This window comes from Rhipicephalus sanguineus, chromosome 3 (genome assembly GCF_013339695.2).
Source record: "Rhipicephalus sanguineus isolate Rsan-2018 chromosome 3, BIME_Rsan_1.4, whole genome shotgun sequence".
Classification (NCBI taxonomy): Eukaryota; Metazoa; Arthropoda; class Arachnida; order Ixodida; family Ixodidae; genus Rhipicephalus; species Rhipicephalus sanguineus.
In genome coordinates this window covers 142,488,195-142,508,214 of record NC_051178.1, presented here as the reverse complement: position 1 = coordinate 142,508,214, position 20,020 = coordinate 142,488,195, and the positions used below count along the sequence as shown (strand labels likewise).

The window sequence follows — 20,020 nt, the reverse complement described above, 5'->3', positions numbered from 1 at the left end:
CGGCATATATATATATATATATATATATATATATATATATATATATATATATATATATATATATATATATATATATATATATATATATATATATATATATAGCATACCATACTGGGTAACGCTTGCTATTAAACGTGCCGCCAGCTAGCTATAATCGCGGAACGGTGCGTATGCGGGTGATGTTCATCTCAGCATTGTTTCTCGCAGGCTTCGACCTTGCCTTTGTGGCCTATCCTGAAGCCGTGAGCCATTTCAGGAACGCTTCACTGTGGGTCGTCTGTTTTTACGTGGCGCTATTCTGCATGGCACTAAATGCTCAGGTACATACATACGATCTCTCGGCATGCTCAATAGACATGCATCTAGAGGGCGCGGGTTCGATTCCCGGCCACGGCGGCCGCATTTCGCTGGCAGCAAAATGCAAATAATGCACGTGTGTTAGGATTCAGGTGCGCGGTAAAGAACTCCTGGGAGTCTAAACTAATCCGGAGTCCCCCCACTATATGGCGTGTGTCATAATCATATCAGGGTTTTAGCACGTAAAACTCCAGAAATTATTATTACTATTATAGCGATAACGCAGTTCATCTTCTCCATTGGACAGTCGCTTACGTTGTGTTAGTGTAGAGAAAAAACTCACCCTGCAACGTCAGGTGTCAAATGTTCGCCCGCGTTTTTTCCTGCGTCCGTCTTTCGAGTCTGCCATATATCGAGAAGTGTCATGTCAAGCGGCACGTTCTGCGTGGCGGTGCCAGCCTACTAGGCTCAGGAAGCCAAGGGTTATCATTGAAATGATAACCACACAGGCCAGCAAAGAAACATGCCAAGGTGGAGACTTTCCACGTGAATGATCACCGGAGTTTTAAAAAGCATTGGCATACACAGAGAGGGCGTTGTCCTCTGCAGTTGGTACAACCGGTGAACAGACCTTATCAATGCTTCCAACACTCTTCATGTAACGGGCTTCTTCTGACTTGAACGATTCCTGTGAAGACTATTTCGTAGCTATGCCTTACGCTCTATTCTCTACGCCACGGTTATCATAGCGTTCAAAGATAGCTGATCCCGTTGATAACACTATAGGGAAGCGTCGCTATTATACCATTGAAGAAGTGCTCAATGCGCGAACAGAAATATAGCATCGGAAAAGGCATCACGTGCTATGCAAAATAGTGGCCTGTAGCGTGTAAGATAACCACCACCGCGGCCACGCCATTGTTGTGAAGCGCATTAATAGTAACAGGGCTTACAACGCTGGATTAGTGCTGTGCCCATTTCAATTCTCACAGTGCGCCACCGTTCAGGCCGTGCTCAGCCCCGTGCGTGACGAGTTTACCCCCACCTTGAGACCTCGTCGTTGGGTGCTGGCCGCCAGCGGGTGTCTGGCGCTCATGTTCTTCGGGTTGCCCATGACACGACAGGTCGGTATACGGTGAATGAGACGGTGTTCCAATTCTGGCTAGCATTGGAGACAGCCTATACGTTGACGGCTATACCCTTCAGCTTCGAGCCTGAGCCCTGTGCCCGAGTAATTGTATACGTGTTCAGGAAGATGGCGTGTGCGGCGTGACGTCATCCGAGCAACTTGTTCTGGTGACCCAACTAAGCCAGAAGTTTAGGGCAAGATGGACGCTTGAAGGTGATCTTGAAGAGCTGAGGTGTTGCTTGAGCAAGCGTTTTGGCAAGCAGACTTGTATTCGTTGCTGCCACGACAAAAACAAGTCGGCTTGTCGAAACGCTTGCTCCAGCGCCGACACCCCTGTTCGAGAATTGTTCTGGTGACGCCATACTAGGTGACGCCATACCAGAGAAGGCTAAGAAACACGAATAAAGTCATTGTTTGTTTAGCTTCTTTTCACGTTAGAACTGGCAAAAAACTTTAAGTAGCTTTCATGAAGCGCGTAGGAAAGCGCGACGTCGTTTTCTTGTGAGCAGATCCATCCAATCCAGTTTATAAGCCTTCTGCTCAGCCGCCATCTTGTTTAGACAGCAAAGCATCTTGTGTCCTTTATTGGCAGGGTGGTTTTTTCGCAGCCAAGCACACTATACGCATCTTTAGCGTCTCTGATGTTCTAACCCACGGCCCATGCATGCTCAGTCGGTACTGTGACAGCACGGCGGAACGGTACCGACTGCGCAGAAGTTGTGAAATATTCGCGTGCTGAGCCCTTGGTTACTTCATTGACGCATTGTATATCCCTTGTTCACCGAAGAACACGTGCCGCAAGTTTTTGCGCAATTCACAGTTATTTAGCCTCGACGCAAGTATGACGTTCTAGCTTGCTATCGCATTGATAAATTCTCTGCTAGAAATTAATAAAATGAACTCTATTGTTGGGCAGGAAATATACCTGCACGTGCAAACGTTTTCTACGCTATTTTTCTATACAGTGGCAGTTAATTGGTTTACCTATACACTCGCATCAGACATTTTCGGTCCCTTCCGCCGGGGCGTTGGCGTGACGTCACGGATTTGAGAGCATAATTTCTCGCATTTGAACCATTGCGGTGCAGAAGTTGTGGAATATTCACAGAGCCCTTGGTTGCTTCTTTGGCGCACTGTATAGCTCTTGTTCACCGATGCCCTCATCGACGTAGTGTACGATCCCTCCTCCCTCCCTGGGGTTCTTTATGCACCCAAGGGTGTTTTTTCAATTAGGCACCGTCGGAATGGGCGGCCGCCGATGATGGAAATCTATGACCATCCTTAATGCGTGGTTTGTCAGGTTGAGATGTTCTCTTGTTCTATCCATGAGCGTGAAACACATACTCTGGACCAACGGCGGGCTCATCGATATATTAACGCGATAGCGTTAAGGATCTCGTTTCGCAGAAATTCCGGTGTCGGCGTCGTTGGTTGTGAGCGAAAAATCGGCGTTGTCCGTGAGCGAAAATTCGTGATAGATGCAAATAAATAATATCGGCTTGAGTAGGAATCGAACCCAGGCCTTTTGCGTGGAAAACAGGTGTTCTACCACAGAGCCACGTCATTGCTTCGAACTGATTCCGAAAAAAAAAACTATATAGGAATGTCATGTAATGCGAGGGATCTCCTTAACGCATGTAATGTTGCGTGGCAGAAGCGTTGAATCCCGCTGTGACGTGTCCCATAATCATATCGTGGTTGTGGCGCGTAATAGTTGCTGTATTATGACGGCATTAGTGAGAAAAATACACGAGCTCACAAGTTGTGTAGAGGTCTTTCTTCGCTCGTTCTATGCAGGACGGAATCTTCACATTGAAGATGTTCAACGCATACTTCGGGGACCTATTGCTACCGATGCTGGCGTTATTCGAAACCTGCTTCGTTGTGTACGGATACGGTGAGTATAGAAGGCACCCATTAACGATGGGTGCAAGAAGGGTGCGTTAATGATAGCGTAATTTATTGAAAACCAGTAAATCAACCTTGGGGCTTGTAGCAAAATCAAATCTTCATGGTGGGCTATGAGGAACCCATGTGTTGAAGAGATATGAAATAACTTTGATCTGGTATAGGATTTTTTTACCGCGCATTAAAACTAGTGCACTCAATCATTTTGCGCTAATCTGTCATCGGAATGCAGCCACGGCGTTTGGAAATCGAACCTTTGACCTCATGCACAGCAGCACGACGCTTCAACTACTGAGTCACCGTGGAATAGCTTTAATAGCGAAAGTTAATGCACGTGAGCGCCTTTATATACTTTCTCTCATTTGCCTGCGGCCAACTGACTTCGTTGTGTTGTGGAAAAGATAAACAATAATACCAATATGTGCAGGAAAGGTCACCTGCTAAAGGTTTCTTACACTAAAGGTCACCTGGTATGCTGGCTTAGCGGCTACGGCATTGCTTTGCTATGCACGAAGGCGCGGATTCGATTCCCGGCCACGACGGACACATGGGTGCGAAATTCACCCGTGTACTTGGATTTATGTGCGCAATGAGAGAGCTCCAGGTGGTCAACGCTATTCCGGAGTCCCCGCATACCTTATAATCATATCGTGGTTTTGGCAAGTAAAACCATAGAAATTAATTTGACATTCGTAAGCACCCATGCCGACTCAGCAAGAAAACTGTCCGTACGTCCCTCTGTCACCCCATTCGAATCGCTATAAACAAAAAAGTTGCAGGAAGCATATTCTTATGAGATGAGAACACGAAAGTTTTTCTTTTGGCTAAGTTGCAGGGGTGAGACAGCTGCGCATATTGCGCATTTTTGATACGATTCCGTTTTCCTGCGCCAAGCTGCTCCGAAAGCATAAAAATTGCAAAAATTGCGCCGAACTGCGCCGAAACGACCCCGCAAGCAAGAATTTTCAAGCCTGCATCAGTTTCAGCATGGGAAAACGTAACTTTAGAAGCAGCGCCAGGGATACGTTCGCAGAACATGTTAACGCGCCCAAGCGTGTCCTTCTACGCGCCTTTGTAATGGAGGCTTCCGTAGTGCTGTGGTAATCGCCTCTGAGTGGTTGTAAATATAGTCAACTGCCGATTTTTCGGACACCCTAGGGACCGCGAAATCGTCCGAAAATCGGGCAGTCCGAAAAAACAAATTCATGCTTTTTTATTCCGCTTAAGCGGTCAAATCGCCACAGCCACGTCCGAAATAGCTTTAATGCCTCCCAGTACAATTATCAGGCATTTTGGTGCGCGCCCAGGCTCTCGCAAATACATTCGGTACCTGCCGCGAACCCCGCTTAACTACGTACGTGCCAACCGCCACTTTTACATCTCGTGATGAGCGCCGCTGATAACAGCAAAGCGCGGAGTAGATTACGGCTATCTCGCATGAAGCGTTTCTAAACGATGACGCGGAACACAAGACTGTGGCGGAAGAGCGGACGACTCGTCCGGCATTCCCCGATGCGTGTGCGCATATGCGCACACACATCGCCGCTGATACGCAGCATTTGCTGCCGTATCAAGCCGATCGTTTCTAGTTGTGTGCAGTACATCGCCAACTAAACTGACGCCGTTACTTTACTGTTGCTGTATCGTACGCACGCATTTATCATGAAAGGGTTCGTGATGCGCACTTAGTTCTTGACCGCACACGGGCGCGGCAATGGCGAGCTGGTTTCGTCCGCGAAGGCAACGCGTCTATGCGGCGCACTTAGCGGTCTCGCACAAAGAGGCAGCAGGAATGGCGGCGCGGCGCATTTGGGCTCTCGCCTATTAAATGCGTGCAGTACGCATGCAACTGCGCTAGGCCACGTGCACTACCGAGCAGTTAACTGAAGATGCTTATCGTAAGGGTTGTCAGCGATTAAGTCGTACCGGCGCGTTTGCCAGCTGCCGCCATCACGCCTCCGTGCATTTCCGCTGCTTATCCGTAACATCGCCGCACGGCGCCGCGATAGCGGCCCCTTTGAATTTCTGGTCTGCTTCACCCCATAACGCTTCCGCATTGCGGCAAAGCTGACTTTCGGACTCTGCTACTGTCGCACACAGATCGACTCGCGTACGCGCTGGTTCAAACCTAAGAGATGATTGACGCGGCAGAGGTGAGGGCTCCAATTAATGCCTTTCGGACCCACAATTCCGGCAGAAAGTCCGAAAAATCGGACACCGAAGAGTTTCAGCGTCCGAAATTTCGGACGTTCTTATACATTGACGTCTATGGGGCTGGTGACGGTGCCGCGATAGTGTCCGAATTTTCGAGCATGTCCGGAAAATCGGGCGTCCGAAAAATCGGCAGTTGACTTATATGTGACCCCCCCCCCCCCCATGCGTTCATCGGTGGCCGCCATACCGCTTTTGTTCTTTCCTGATGTTACACGTGAAGGCGTCGCCGCAATCGCGCGCTAGTAAGAATCGTTCATTGACCGTTCAGAGTCCTACTGCCATGTGACTACAATTCTTGTGCAATCAGTTTTTTTTTATTATTTGAGAAATGTGATGTTTTTCTTTTTTTATTTTCAAATGTAAAGTGAACCTAGTTAAAAAGCTCTTTTTCATCTATTTCATATGTTGTTACCCAGGTTATATGAATTGCGTAGTTTGTAAAAAGGTAGTGTAGTTCATACCTGGCAATAATCTGTTAAAAAAAAGCTTTCACCAAAGGCTCTTTGAACGTTATGTGTATTCTAAGCCGATTAAAATGTGCGTTTCTTCCTCCAAGTTGCTACAAATTTGTTTTTTTCAAGCTCCAAAAACGACATAATAAATGCCACTAACTGCTCCCAAGCAAGGTTCTCCTGCTCCTAAATTGAAATTTTGCTGCTCCCAAAAGTGCTCCCAAATCGATTTCAGCTGTCTCACCCCTGTAAGTTGTTACCGAGGGGGGAGGGGCGAGGGGGGGGGGGGGGAGGCTGCAAATTAGTGTTGCCGAAATGCTACGTCGGTGGCCACGTGTTGCAGACGTCGGCGCGCTTACGTGGTGCGCCCACTATATGCGCTTTTCTTTTCCCCTTCGAGTCGGTCTTTTAGGGGCGAAGCTCCTTAAGGCGGCACCCGTTCGTCCCTCGTAGTCGTAGTAGTGCGTAACCAGTCGTAACGCTAGTACCAGATCTTGACCTCCAAGGTGGTGCCGGTGGGAGATTTTTCCTGTGCGTTGTTGAACAATAAAAAATTCGCAGCGTGCGCGTTAACTAAAAGCCGAATTCTTCTGTCTCTCATTCCCCATTAGCAGCCATTGGCATGTTCCAGTAGGAAACGTTAGTAGAAGTAGAAGTGTAAGTGTTAGCTAAAAGCCGACTTCTTCTGTCTCTCATTCCCATTAGCAGCCATTGTTTACCTCCAAGGTAGTGCCTGGTGAGATTTCTCCTGTGCGTGATTAAACAATAAAAATTTTGTTCAAAACGCCGTTGATTGATGAAATGACCCAACGAAAGACGCCAGATGTTTTCTAAAAGCAAAACGAAAGAACGCCAGATGTTTCTAAAGCAAAACGAAAAGACGCCAGCGGCTTAACGAAAGACGCCAGATGTTTTCTAAAGCTATGGTTTTCTAAACAATGAAAATTCACAGCGTACATGTAAAATTAAAGTGAGCTGCAACTCGTCATAACTCATCGAACCTTTAGTATAAACGCGCCCGATCTCACGTCGGTGATGATGTACTGGGCAGAATTCACGGAAGATTCACGGTTTACCGATGAACCTCCGCAGCTTCGCCCACTCATCATCATTCACTCCGTGGATATGCTGTGATTTTTCCTCCTGCTGCGGGGATTCTCCGTTCCTACGCCGCGGCTGCAGGTGGTTACTGCAGCAGTTGTTGGTGCCGCTATCAGTTCCTGTAAGAGAGATGACGTGCCTTCCTGATACTGCCTTTACGGACGCCAGCCGGATACGCGCTTTGACCAGCTTAGCCAAGAAACGCTTTGGCTTTCAAAAGTGAATAATAAAATTTCTCACAGGATCTTCTTTGGCAGTTGACTAAGTGATGCCTGAGGGTAGAGCTTTGCGTATCTTTACAGGAAACTTTCGGCATTCCCTGGAACTTTGTTTTCGGGCGGCATCGGCCAGGCGCCTTTCATCTTTCTATGATAGCGGACAACTTTTCTTGGCAATGAAGCGAATGCTACGGACTAAATTGCGCCTTCACGCAATTTAGTCCGTAGCATACATCAGGTGCAACGCTGTGGAAGCTATGCAAGGAGTTCGGTCAGGAAAATGTGTAAGTCCGTGCGTCTCGTAGTCCGTTTTCGTCGTTGTAAACGCTCGCACGAGCCTCCGCGCGACGCGTCGCGACGGCGTGCCAATCAAATGCCAAAACACGGAAATGAGAAGCTAAGCGGTTTATTTATTTGTAAGGCACTAAACATCTTCATTTACTACACAGCCTCAAAATGGAAAGAAAAAAATCTATTCTGGGTGGTAAAAACACCGAACTATTTCTTAATGCGAACGCACTCATCTACTTCAAGAAGTCTCGTTAGCCTCCACAGCGTTGCACCTGCTGAGTAGTCCCACACTTGCGTCCATGTTTTCTACGTGAGAATTAAAAAAAAAACTTCATTTTCTGCAGGAAGCTCTTTGAGATAGGACGCAGCGCACAGCAGTGAGGCATTTATATTTATTTTACCTTATACGTTGTCAATTCGAGCTTTCGCACGCACGAGAAGGCCGCACCTTTTACGTGCACCACAAACGCTCAATGGCATCTGCGTCTTCGAGGGGCCGTTCGTCTCTTACAGAATCTCCCGTTTACTCGCCTCAAACTTGCGACGAATTTTGTCCACAAACGGTTTTAACAAATCAAATACTACGCAACGCTGCTGCCGACCAACCATCGCTTTCCATAGTGGTACGAAACGCGCGCCAAACCGGACCACTTCGCGTAGGAGTATACACATGTGCAGAAGCTCCGACCCCGTAGCTTTCTCCTCCTTGACAAGATAAGTTGTCTGCGAGTATCACGTACCTCAGTGTCTAGGACCGGCTTCACGAAAGGCCTCTAGCACGATCATCGCAACGCGTGTTTGCGTGGCATTAAACCTGTCATTGTCGGCTTTACAGGTTTTGCTTGAGAGGGCTTGCATTCCACCATCGCGAAATAATTGAGCGCCTTCATAGAAGAGGTTCTCCTCTTACATTTGTTTTGTATAGCCGGGTGCAGCACATTCATATGGTTCAGATACGCTCACGTTTCGCAAGCGCCGTTGTGTAGCCTAGTTGTTATAAGACACGCGACTTCTGAGCGTGGACAGGTTCGAAACCCGGCACCGTCAAGAAAATTGTTCTGTTTTCGACGCTTATTTATTTTCTCAACGACGATACTTGTCTTGCGTTACAGAGAGACGGACGGACGCACAGCACTTGTTATGTCGGCATAGGAATGCTTACGCAAAAAAAGAAGTCTTTGCACCAGTGGTGCGAAGACTGAAGAGGCGGAGGAGCTGGTGGCGTTGCCTTCCTCCTTTTTCTCCTCCTCACCCTCACTTCCCTTTCCCACCCCTTGCTGTACTACACTATACCATACATGACTGCGCTTGCTGTTTCTTTTTTATCTCTTTTTGTGTGTGTTTCTTTGTATCGCTTTCTCTGTCTATTTCTTTCTCTGTCTTTCCATCTTTTTCTCTTTTTTTCCTTTTCTTTCTTTCAATTGCGCTCTATCTCTTTTTCTTTCTCTCTGCACTCTTTGTCTCTCTATTTCTTTCTCTCTATTTCTCTCTCTCTCTCACTCTGTACTCGTTCTCTCACCTTCTATCTTTTTCTCTATTTCTCTCTTTGTCGTTCTTTATATTTCTTTCTTTCTCTCTCTGTGCTCGTTCTGTACGCCCATCAGAGTTATTGCATTCCCCGATGGACAAATCGGCGCACGTGTTCTAGGAGCGAAGCAGAAGATGAAGAGGAGGACAAAGACAGCGCGTGCCGGTTCATGATGATGCTATAGTTTCGGATTCAGCAGGCACATTACACCCGTCCTAAACAGCTCCGCCGTTCAAAAGAAAGACCGTGCCATATATTCGCGCGGTGATTTGGCCCCTCTCCCAGCATTCTAGGTCACTCGAATGGCGTTTAGAAAAAATTACACATCATCTCCCCCTACGGGCAACCATGGTGGGATGCGAAAGCATCGCGGGGGGTACGCATCGAGTTTCCGTTTCTCTTATGTGACTCATGTGACGGTGGTTGTCGAGGCGTTTGAATTACCGCTTGCCGACGCTGACGTTACGTTCGGCTTCCCGAGCCTTCCTCGATCTGCTCCGCGGCGGTGGCGCTGCCGCTGCAACTAGCGCCGACGTTGACGTTGTTCATGGAGTTTCGCACACCGTTGCACACAGAGAGAATGACGGAAGCACAGCGAACGCGCGCTTTCGCAGTCTCGCAGCTTCGAGATTCGCTTGCCGGCGTTGCCGTTTACGTTCAGCTTCGCGAGCATCCATAGCACCGTTGCAAAGGAGAGTGCAATGGGAGCGAGCGCGCCGCATTATATACGACCGCGCAACTGTGGCGGAGAGAGAGAAACTGGAGAGGAGCAACGAAGCGGAGGCAGCGCTTACGCCACCTCCTCAGGAGGTGGGAGGAGGTGGCGCATGCGCAGTATGTGTGCGGACGCCGCAGAACGGACACTGCCCCGAGCAAAAGATGCGTTCGCATCTAAAAAAGGTAAATGATTCAGAGTACTACGTATTTTACCATGGGAGAGCAGTGCGCTGTCCCCTGTGATCAGTGAAATGATAGTGTTCAGACCAAATATGTAAACAAATGGACGTACTACGTACTTTATCACGGTTAGTCATATAATACTCACCCCAAAACATTTCGACGTTGCTTTCTTGCACCCCTTTGTGAGACTGAGCACGCAGTATAGGTAAATGTGCTTTTCTGGGTACTCTGTGCTTTGCTATGGGACAGCTGTATGCAGCTGTCCAGAAAGGATTCCAGAGTGCGCTTAGAAAAAATGTTCGACGACATAGAGTACTGTAAGCTCTCCCTGAAGTTCTCCGCTTCCCTACATCTGCATCGTTGGAGCCATTGTTCATCGCCCTGCCTATTCCATTTGCCACTTTACACTTTCTTCAAAAATGCAACAGGCATTTTGTTTGAATTCGTTGGTATGTTGTATCTAGCTATTGTTTAATTTGATTTTTATCGCCGTATTTCAAGAGTGTTTCGGCCCCTGCGTATGACCTTTATCTCAGGCTATGTAATGTCCATGCGGAAAGGAAATAAATCTATCACTGGCTTGTGAATTTCGGTAAGCTCTGTGCTGAAGACGCTTCAGCGTGCGAAGGGAGTGGTTATTAGAATTCAACCTGCGCGTAAAAAGAGCAGAGTTGTGCCCATTTATTTTCCTCCACGGTTGTGCCGCAGAAAACTCTGTGGTCACGGCGTTCCCTGGAACGTTGTTGTCTGGCTGCATCGCCATGGCGTCTTTCATCTATAAAACTATCCCCTCACGGTGGTCTAGTGGTTACGGCGCTCGACTGCTGACCCGAAAGTCGCCAGATCGAATCCCGGCCGCGGAGGCTGCATTTTCGATGGAGGCGGAAATGTTTGAGGCCCGTGTACTTAGATTTAGGTGCACGTTAAAGAACCCTAGGTGATCGAAATTTCCGGAGCCCTCCGCTACGGCGTCTCTCATAATCATGTCGTTGTTTTGGGACGTTAAACCCCAGATTATATTATTATTATCTATAAAACTATTTAAGTGAACGGACGAAAGGCCCAGCCTGACTTAATCAAAACGCGCGTTTGGCAGTGCACTTCCGCGAAGTAAGAATTTTCCTGATGTGTACAACGCTTCTTGTTGGCTTTCCATGTTGTCCTTGACATAGAGTTTCCTAAAGTTAACTAGAGGGGACTCAGGCGCTGCGATCGTTCAGCCACCATGGGAATGATGGGCAGTACACGGATTTGCCTAGTCTTCGTGCTTGCGGGCTTCGAACGCACTTGTGGCTTTGTTTATTGTTGTGTTTTGGTTTTCTTTTGGATAAAAGAATGGACCGTTCGTGAACTTCGTGACCAGATTTCAATTGCTGAGCCTAAAAAGGTTAAAGTGGTAAAGTGTAACTGCTGACTCTTGCTAAACTTCGTTTTGCGACAAAGCGGATACAGGCGACGCGGAGCCAAACGGAGCCGAAAGAACGAAGTTTAGACAAATCCGCGTACTACCCATCATTCCCATGCTGGCTGAAGCGCCATGCGTTGCAGCTTCCAAGACACTAGCGCCAGAGTTCCCTCTAGTAAGTATTGTAGGAAACTCTACGGTCCTTGAGAGGGATTGTATTCCACCATTGCGAAACACTTCAACAGAGTCTTCACAGAAAGTGTTCACATTTCTTTTAACCATTTCAGACGCCATCTACATGAAGAACTGTCTGTAAATGCGTCAAATCTCGATACAACGTTATTTCAAGGCACTCGATATTCTAATGCAACTAAAATAATGTGATAATACGCTAAGTTATGCGTGCCATAGTAATCATTCTAAATAAATTGTAATTAAATATTTACTTATTCTGAAATCATTCATGCCTTTGCATAAATAGAATCAAATCTCAGACTAGAAATATAGTGCGAATTCGTTTTCGGTTATGTCAATTTCGAGCAAAGAAAAAATTCTACTTTAGACGTGGCTCGGCGGGAAGCGGCACGTCGAACTACTCGCCGAACGTGGTAGTACCTTCAGCAAAGTAATCGTATGCAATGGTACACTGCAAAATGAAGTTAAATGAGGACAAATTTGTTATGCAGGAGGTTCAGTTCATCCTAAGCTCAATGTATCTGGCTCTTTCTTAGCCACGATACAACTAACAAAAACAAGTGGTGTACACAGTTGTGTACATAGCGTGTCAAAGGGTTAAATTTGTTTTGTACCACCGGTATTCTGCTCGCGTAACTGTTTAGCCCAGTGGCGCAGACATTCGGCATTGGAGAGCGTGGGGCCCATGGTTCCAAATCCAGCACCGACAGGAAACTGTATTTTGTTTCATACATTTATTAAATGCGAAGCATTTCCTAGCGAACTTCTGCGACTTTGAGCGTATCTATCTATCTATCTATCTATCTATCTATCTATCTATCTATCTATCTATCTATCTATCTATCTATCTATCTATCTATCTATCTATCTATCTATCTATCTATCTATCTATCTATCTATCTATCTATCTATCCGCCTACGACTTTGTGCTCTCCTGGCCGTTTCGTTAATCGGATGTATACCAAAATTGGTGTGTCATAACATGGCCTTATTACGAACATACATGACATGTCATATCATGAAAATCATGACACGCATGTCATGAATAGCATGATTTACATTCCACGACCTTAGGCTCTTGCGGCCGTTCCGTTAATTTCATATGCACCAAAATTGGTACGACGTGACAAGAATTCATGACGAACATAATGACTGGTCCTAACATGCAAATCATGACGCGCATGTCATGTGCAGCATGATTTACATGACATGGTCTCTGGGCGCTCGCGGCCGTTTAAATGAAGGGATATATACGAAAACTGGTATGACGAGACATTTCTGTATGAAGAACATAACTGACTCGTGGTAACATGAAAATCATGACATGCATGTCATGTATGACATGATTTACATGCCACGCTCATGGCGCACTCGCGGTCATTTCGCTAGATTGATATACACCAAAATTGGTATTGTGCTATGTGACTGTATGAAGAACATGAATAACAGGTCGTAGCATGAAAACCATGACATCCATGACATGTATGTCATGATTTACATGCCACGCTCATGGTGCATTTGCGGCCGTTTCGCTTGCATGATATACACCAAAATTGGTATTGCGCGACACGACCGTATGAAGAACGTAAGTGAGAGGTGGTAACATGAAAATCATGACATGCAAGTCATGTACAACCTGATTTACCTGCCACGCTCATGGTGCGCTAGCGGCTGTTTCAGTAGATTGATATACACCAAAATTGGTATTGCGCTAAGTGACTGTATGAAGGACATGAATAACAGCTGGTAAGATGAAAACCATGACATGCATGTCATGTATGTCATGATTTACATGCCACGCTCATGATGCATTCGCGGCCGTTTCGCTAGCTTGATAAATACCAAAATTGGTATTGCGCGAAGCGACTGTATGACGAACGTAAATGAAAGGTGTTAACATGAAAATCATGACATGCATGTCATGTATGGCATGATTTACATGCTATACTCGTGGTGCACTCGCGGCCATTTCGCTCGCTCTATATACACCAAAATTGATATTGCGCGATGAGACTGTATGACGAACATAAATGAGAGGTCTTAACATGCGAATCATGTTATGCATGTCATGTACGGTATGATTTACATGCCACTGTCATGGTGTGCTTCCGGCCGTTTTGTTAACTGGATATATACCGAAATTGGTATGGCACGACTCGAGTGCGTGATGAACATAAGCGACAGGTCATGCATTGTATATACCATAATATGCGTTTCATTGGCATGGTGTATACTAGATTCTGCATGCATGCGTGCATGGCAAACATGCGGTATATGGTGGACTACATGCCATGGCATGAATGATTTCATTTGGCTCAAAGACAAACAAGGCGATGTATGCAGCTCTTTGCTGGCTGCTTCGCATTACATCGATTCCCACAGTGCGTGGGATATGCCGAATTTTTCATTTCGTTATATCGATTGTGCTTACGTGTTAGGGACGGACACAGTTTTCTCGTCGAGTCGGCATAGAAAAGCTTACGCATTTAATCTGTGTTCTTAGAGGTGTGTTAATAATTCTGAGCAGTAGAAGGCACAACTTGCCAGCTCGGACACGAAGGTGCAACTAGCACTTCTGAGTCACGTTAGACGGGTGACGGAGGCCAGTGGAGCCCTGGACTTGGATCCGCACCTTACAATTAGCTCCCGAATCCATCCCACTTCTTTTTACCCCTTTTCTTGAAGTAAAGTTTTTTCTTCTGCGTTCAGTTTCAACGTTTCAACGAAGCCTTCTACGAATGCTTTCGTAGGGCCGTTCCACGCGTCGACGAAACCTATAGAAAGAAGATGATAGACGCCGTGACGAACCCGCCTGACATCAACGTTGTAGGAAAGGCCGCAACCATATAGTTTGCTCCAATAAAACTGCATGCTTACGCATCGGTTATACCGGAGTCACACGGACAGTTGATCGCGATCAGGGTCGATACGGATTAGGCTCGATCCATATCAGGTGCTGCTACATGGTCACTTTTATTCGCGATCAGGCTCTGTCTGAATCGCAACGATCGCGATTCTGCGCATTGCGGTCTGCGTGGCTCCCAGATTGCGATTTGGCTGGCGTCTGTTGCCGAACTATATTGAGACAAGTTTGGACCGTGCAGCAGCGATCATTGTTGACCGCGATCAAGAAATCGGATCCGGATCGGCCCTGATCATGATAATAATAATTGTTGGGGTTTAACGTCCCAAAACCATGATTCGATTATGAGAGATGCCGTGTTGGAGGGCTCCGGAAAATTTGAACATTTGGTGTTCTTTAACGTGCACCTAAATCTAAGTACACAGGCCTCAAGCATTTTCGCCTCCATCGAAAATACGGCCGCCGCGGCCGGGATTCGATCCCGCGACCAGTGGGTCATCAGTCGAGCACCATAATCACTAGACCACCGTGGCGGGTAAACCCTGATGACGATCGAAAGTACCCCTGTGACACTAGTACTAGACACTTCCCAAGAGAGATTCTGCGTGGAGTTTCGTTATTTACAAATTAAGGTCGTTACGGTGACGCAGCGGCGTAATTATCCATAAGAAATGGTAAGCGGAAGGTAAAATGAAAGGTGAAACACAGTTACCCAGCTGACCACTTGAACCCGCTAGTAATCATAGGTCGGGAAGGAAGAAGAGGAAATACAACTATATGTGCATTCGCATCTTATAGCAGCCCGATTCGTTTTTCACGTCTGGATATAAAAATTCAGGGCCCCTAATCATTCGCCTGACTCGAAGGCGAAACCTTCTTCATTTCTTCTCAGTCGATGTATTGATCCTCCCCCTCCTATGTTTTCTTCACCTAATGGGGTTTTGCACTGCCTCCGTGATCGGAGGCATTGCAAGCTTCCAGCGCCTCGCCTGGTTTTGCACAGCCTCCGTGATCGGCAGACCTTTGACCACGCGACGATGTCATGTGATGACGTAAGCGGGACGTCATGATGACCCCAGAGATATTGGAGATCTGCGACGTCATCTGGTGACGTCATCATGTGCAGATTTCTTTTTTCGTCACTCGTGTTGAAGCCGACACGACGGTCAATTTTCGCGCTTGATGAGGCATATAAGGCTTTCGCCTTAAAACGGTGGGGGAAAAAAAAGAGGTCATTTAACGAGCTGTACAAGTTGAGGGTATCGAGCTTCCTAGTGGTAATGCGCAGATTAGCATGCCAGTCTGTTTCTCATGCTATGCTTTAAGTGTACACTCGTAAGACCGAGTAAAAAGGGCGTCTTTTTGTCCCGCAGCAATAATCGTCATTTATTTTGCCTTCCTTTCGTTGCATTATCGCCGCGCGCCCGGCACTTTCTGGTCACGAACGGCATGTGCGCTATCAGCGTGACATAGCATTCTTGGTAGGAAAGTGGCCAGCGCCGAGTTCTCAAGAAAGGAAACCCAAGCAAGCCCGATGACGATTATTGTTGTGGGACAAAAAGACGCCCTTTTAAATGCGAAGCATTTCTTAGCGAACCTTTGGCAGTTTGACCGTTTCTATCTACGTATCTATCTATCTATCTATCTATCTATCTATCTATCTATCTATCTATCTATCTATCTATCTATCTATCTATCTATCTACGTATCTATCTATCTATCTATCTATCTATCTATCTATCTAGCCGCCTACGTCTGTGTGCTCTCATGATCGCCTCCTTAACTTGGTGTAGACCAAAATTGGCATGGAAGGGTGAGAGGACTTGACGAATATGACGGTTGGATCATGAGATGAATAACGTGAAAATCTTCTCGCGTACGTCGTCAAACCCTTTCCTCCAGGCACGTGTAACACATACCCGTTTACCACGGGCCGTCGTGTACGGGTGCGCAACAGGTGACTGACAGTTTATATCTGCCCAGGAACGGCGAGAACAGACATTGGTAATTTAAATGAGAGAGCGTTAAGAAAAACCGACATCGGCAGCGTTGACCCGACGAATGGAAAGAATAATAAATAGGATCCCAGCAGGAATCGAACCCAAGCATTCTGCGTGGCAATCAGGTATCCTACCACGGAGCCCCGTCAGGTCTATAAACTGGTTTGGAAAAACAGCCTGTGCAGGCGTAATGAGAGTGCAACGTCAGTTGTGGTTGTGGTGCTGGCTATCCAATTTTACAAGAAAGCAATAAACACTACATACGTACTCCTACGATACAGGCGTCATATCAGATTAACATCTGCGGTTCCAGTGTTGGCTCCCTTCTTATCGCAGTCTAATAAACATTACATTTGTATTCCTATGATTAATCAAGCTATATTGCAGCATTGCTCGATCCCAGAGGAATACATTAACGAAAGTTGCTTATGATATTTACATGATTGCACCGTAAAGTGCACTTAGTTTCGATAATACTGATGTATGTGCTCTAACTTGAGGGCTGACGTTACGTCGCACCGTAAGTTACCCTTTAAACGCCAGTGTTGTCGACGTGCCTGGTAAGCCCACGATGTGCACACAGCTAGTACACTTACAAAAACACGTCGATCCACCTCGTAACGGTTTGCTCAAAGCCATAAAATACAGCACAGAAGTACTCGCTGAATGCTTCGCATGAAACCGATTCCCGCAACGCGTGGGATCTGCCAAATTTTTTACTCGATCTCTTCTGTGAGTGTATCGCTCTGATTTGCACTTATACAATCTTTCTTTTTCTTTTCAGGTTTGAATCGTTTTTCTCGGGATATTTGCTTTATGCTCAAGAAATGGCCATCGTTTACGCTAATATTTTCGTGGAAATGCATTTGCCCTGCCATTCTGCTGGTGAGCTCATAACCCTTCCCGCTGTCGCTTTGTTCAGTTGGGTTCCATCTGGACTGCCCAAGTGAAACATGCGAACACGTTTTAACTATAGTCAGGCTTACTTTTCTTTCTTTTTTTTTTTCTACGATGCAGACTTGCCCATTAGGCATAATTCTTGGCGTGTATGTTTGTATTATACGTTTGCTTCTGTATTATACGTTTGGTGTAAGCTCTGTGTTGTGTATAAAATGAAGCAGTGTTTTGTGTTATCTGTTATCGTGTATCCGACGGTAATATCTGGTTGTGGCACTGTATCGTAAGCAGTCAAGCTTAGTCTTGTGTGCTCTATGTATACCAACTCGGCAATAAGTTGCTCTTCGACGATGTGCACACATGCCGACAAGAATTACCCCCCGTACGGCTGAGCATACTACGTAACATCTCCCTCCATTTTGACACTTCAGACAATTTTATGAAATAAAGAGTATAGAAGAGAGTTTCATCAATGCCACCAGCCTGTGCAAAACTTACTTCCACTGGGGATGGAGCACAGTCGGTATTTAACCTAAGTTCGGCTATAACAGTGGTATTGCCGATCCCTCGTGTAAATCGGTCAGTAATTACATACACTGTGACCCAGTGATTAATGAGTCCTTGCACGACTGTAGTGCACATTTTTTTCATGTGCAAGATGTGTTATGATTTCAAGGTACTGTTTAAAACTAAGCTTATTGACATTTTTCTTCTATTTCTGAAAGGATTGCCTAGGGAAAAGAGCTGTTTCAAATGTCATGTCGCCCAAGTAGGCACGTATGCATTAAAGGACCCCTAAACAAGCTACGAAAATACATAGAACGAGCGCATTATTCTGTCTTGGCATTTCCCGTGTTTTCGGCACAATTAATGACGCCAGCAGTCTGTTCACGCGACGTCATGAGGAAATAAGCTCTCGATTGGTGCGTATATACGAAGGATATCAGTTGTGAATTTTCTCCTACCCTGCTTTGCTACGCAGTCGCACGCCCGCTCTGCCTTGTCTCGCATGACCACGCTGCGCGATCAACTGATTTCTGTTCGTATAGCGCGTTTTGACTGCGCAAGCGAAGGTAACGACGGGGAGCCGAAAAGCGCGAAGCCCTTATAGGCTCAACGCTTAGTGCTGACATTGTCCACCTGTTTTGTGAATAAGCGCTTAGGAGGAGATAGCGCCTGTAGTAAGGGTAGCGAAGGTTAGAAAGAAACCACTCTGTCGTCTTTTTCAGGAACCCTTGAAAAAAAAAAAAGTGGAAAGACACAGATCAAGGCTGGAAAACTAAATTTATGGAGCTATAGAATAGTATGGAGCAGCATGGAACAATATAAAAGTAATGTTTTAAAATATCCGAAATATTCGAAATAGCTGCCGATAATGTTTTCAGTTCGTATACAGTAGTGACAATAGCTCGTGACTGTCCTTTTTAAACATACATGATCGCTTATGAAAACCTGCAACTTCGCTTACGTCATATCAGATTCAGTAAATGTTGGTTATGACAGCGTATGTTTGTTTATTGAGTTTGCTTACTATGAAAATGGCAAGCTTACATTGTTTGACGAATGGTTTCGATGCGTTCTTTTTTTTTTTTCAGGGGATTTGCGTCACAAACATCGTGTTCTTCGAGAAACTTCACATAGCAGGATACGACTTGCCTGTGTGGACGACCTGCGTTGGCATAACGCTCGTGTTCATAGGCCTGGCAATAGTAGTCGCCTTCTGCGTCTATCACCTTTATATCTGTGAATGGGTGAGTGATTTCGAAAAGTGGTGCGGGTCTTGCTTCGCCTAATGTGTAGCCATTTTAACAGATAGTTTGCCATAGTACACTAAGCGTTGGAGAACGCAAAACGTAATGGGGCCATAAGAAAATGCGAAGGATCTACAATGGAGTTCTGCGTCTCCCCGACTCTTGGGTAACCTAATCTAAAACTCTCGCAACTAAAGCAAAACGCGTCTGGCGACGATGGGATCTAGTTCAGGTGGCCATAGCCTTCTGGACATACCGCATTTTTCATGTAACCCGCACCTCTAACAACAAACCACGGGAAAATTAAAATTAAAAAAAAAAAAATCCCCGCACATTGCCGTAAAGCTGCCTTCCTTGCGTTATCGTGAAGCGGTGCCGTGAAAACACCGACTTCAGCTTCGAATTTCCTGTATATATTGTGCAAATTATAGGCTAGAAAAATGACAGCACTTGCTCAGATATATCACCTCTGAGCGCGAAGGGGGCAAGATAGTCAGCAAGTCGCAAGATGCCTCGCGTAACACTGATTACTACACCTACTCTTATTTATTTATTTATTTATTTATTTATTTATTTATTTATTTATTTATTTATTTATTTATTTATTTATTTATTTATTTATTTATTTCATAAAAAATCTGCAGTGAGCTAGTTGGTTAGGCATAGCAAAACTACAGTGCGAAGTAACGAAGGGACATGACAGTGTAGAGAGAAGGGCAAAGCCCGACAGTGAGCGCGAGCTATCAACTGCTTTAATTTTTAAGAAAAATTGGGCATAAATATAACCTACTCGAACACATAATCAATCAATTAATTAATTACTTATTAACAATTAAATATTAATTGAATAATTAATTAATTAATCAATAAT

General features: G+C 45.8%; 1 protein-coding gene across 1 annotated transcript in view; it reads left to right on the top strand.

The window, feature by feature from the left end:
* LOC119385915 (uncharacterized) overlaps positions 1-20,020 on the top strand; it is a 45,124-nt gene that overhangs the window by 23,053 nt on the left and 2,051 nt on the right. The window contains exons 7-9 of the mRNA XM_049414157.1: positions 1,290-1,421; positions 3,224-3,364; positions 18,994-19,149. Of these exons, the coding sequence (XP_049270114.1) occupies positions 1,290-1,421; positions 3,224-3,364; positions 18,994-19,149 (429 nt within the window). The remainder of the gene's footprint in view (positions 1-1,289; positions 1,422-3,223; positions 3,365-18,993; positions 19,150-20,020) is intronic.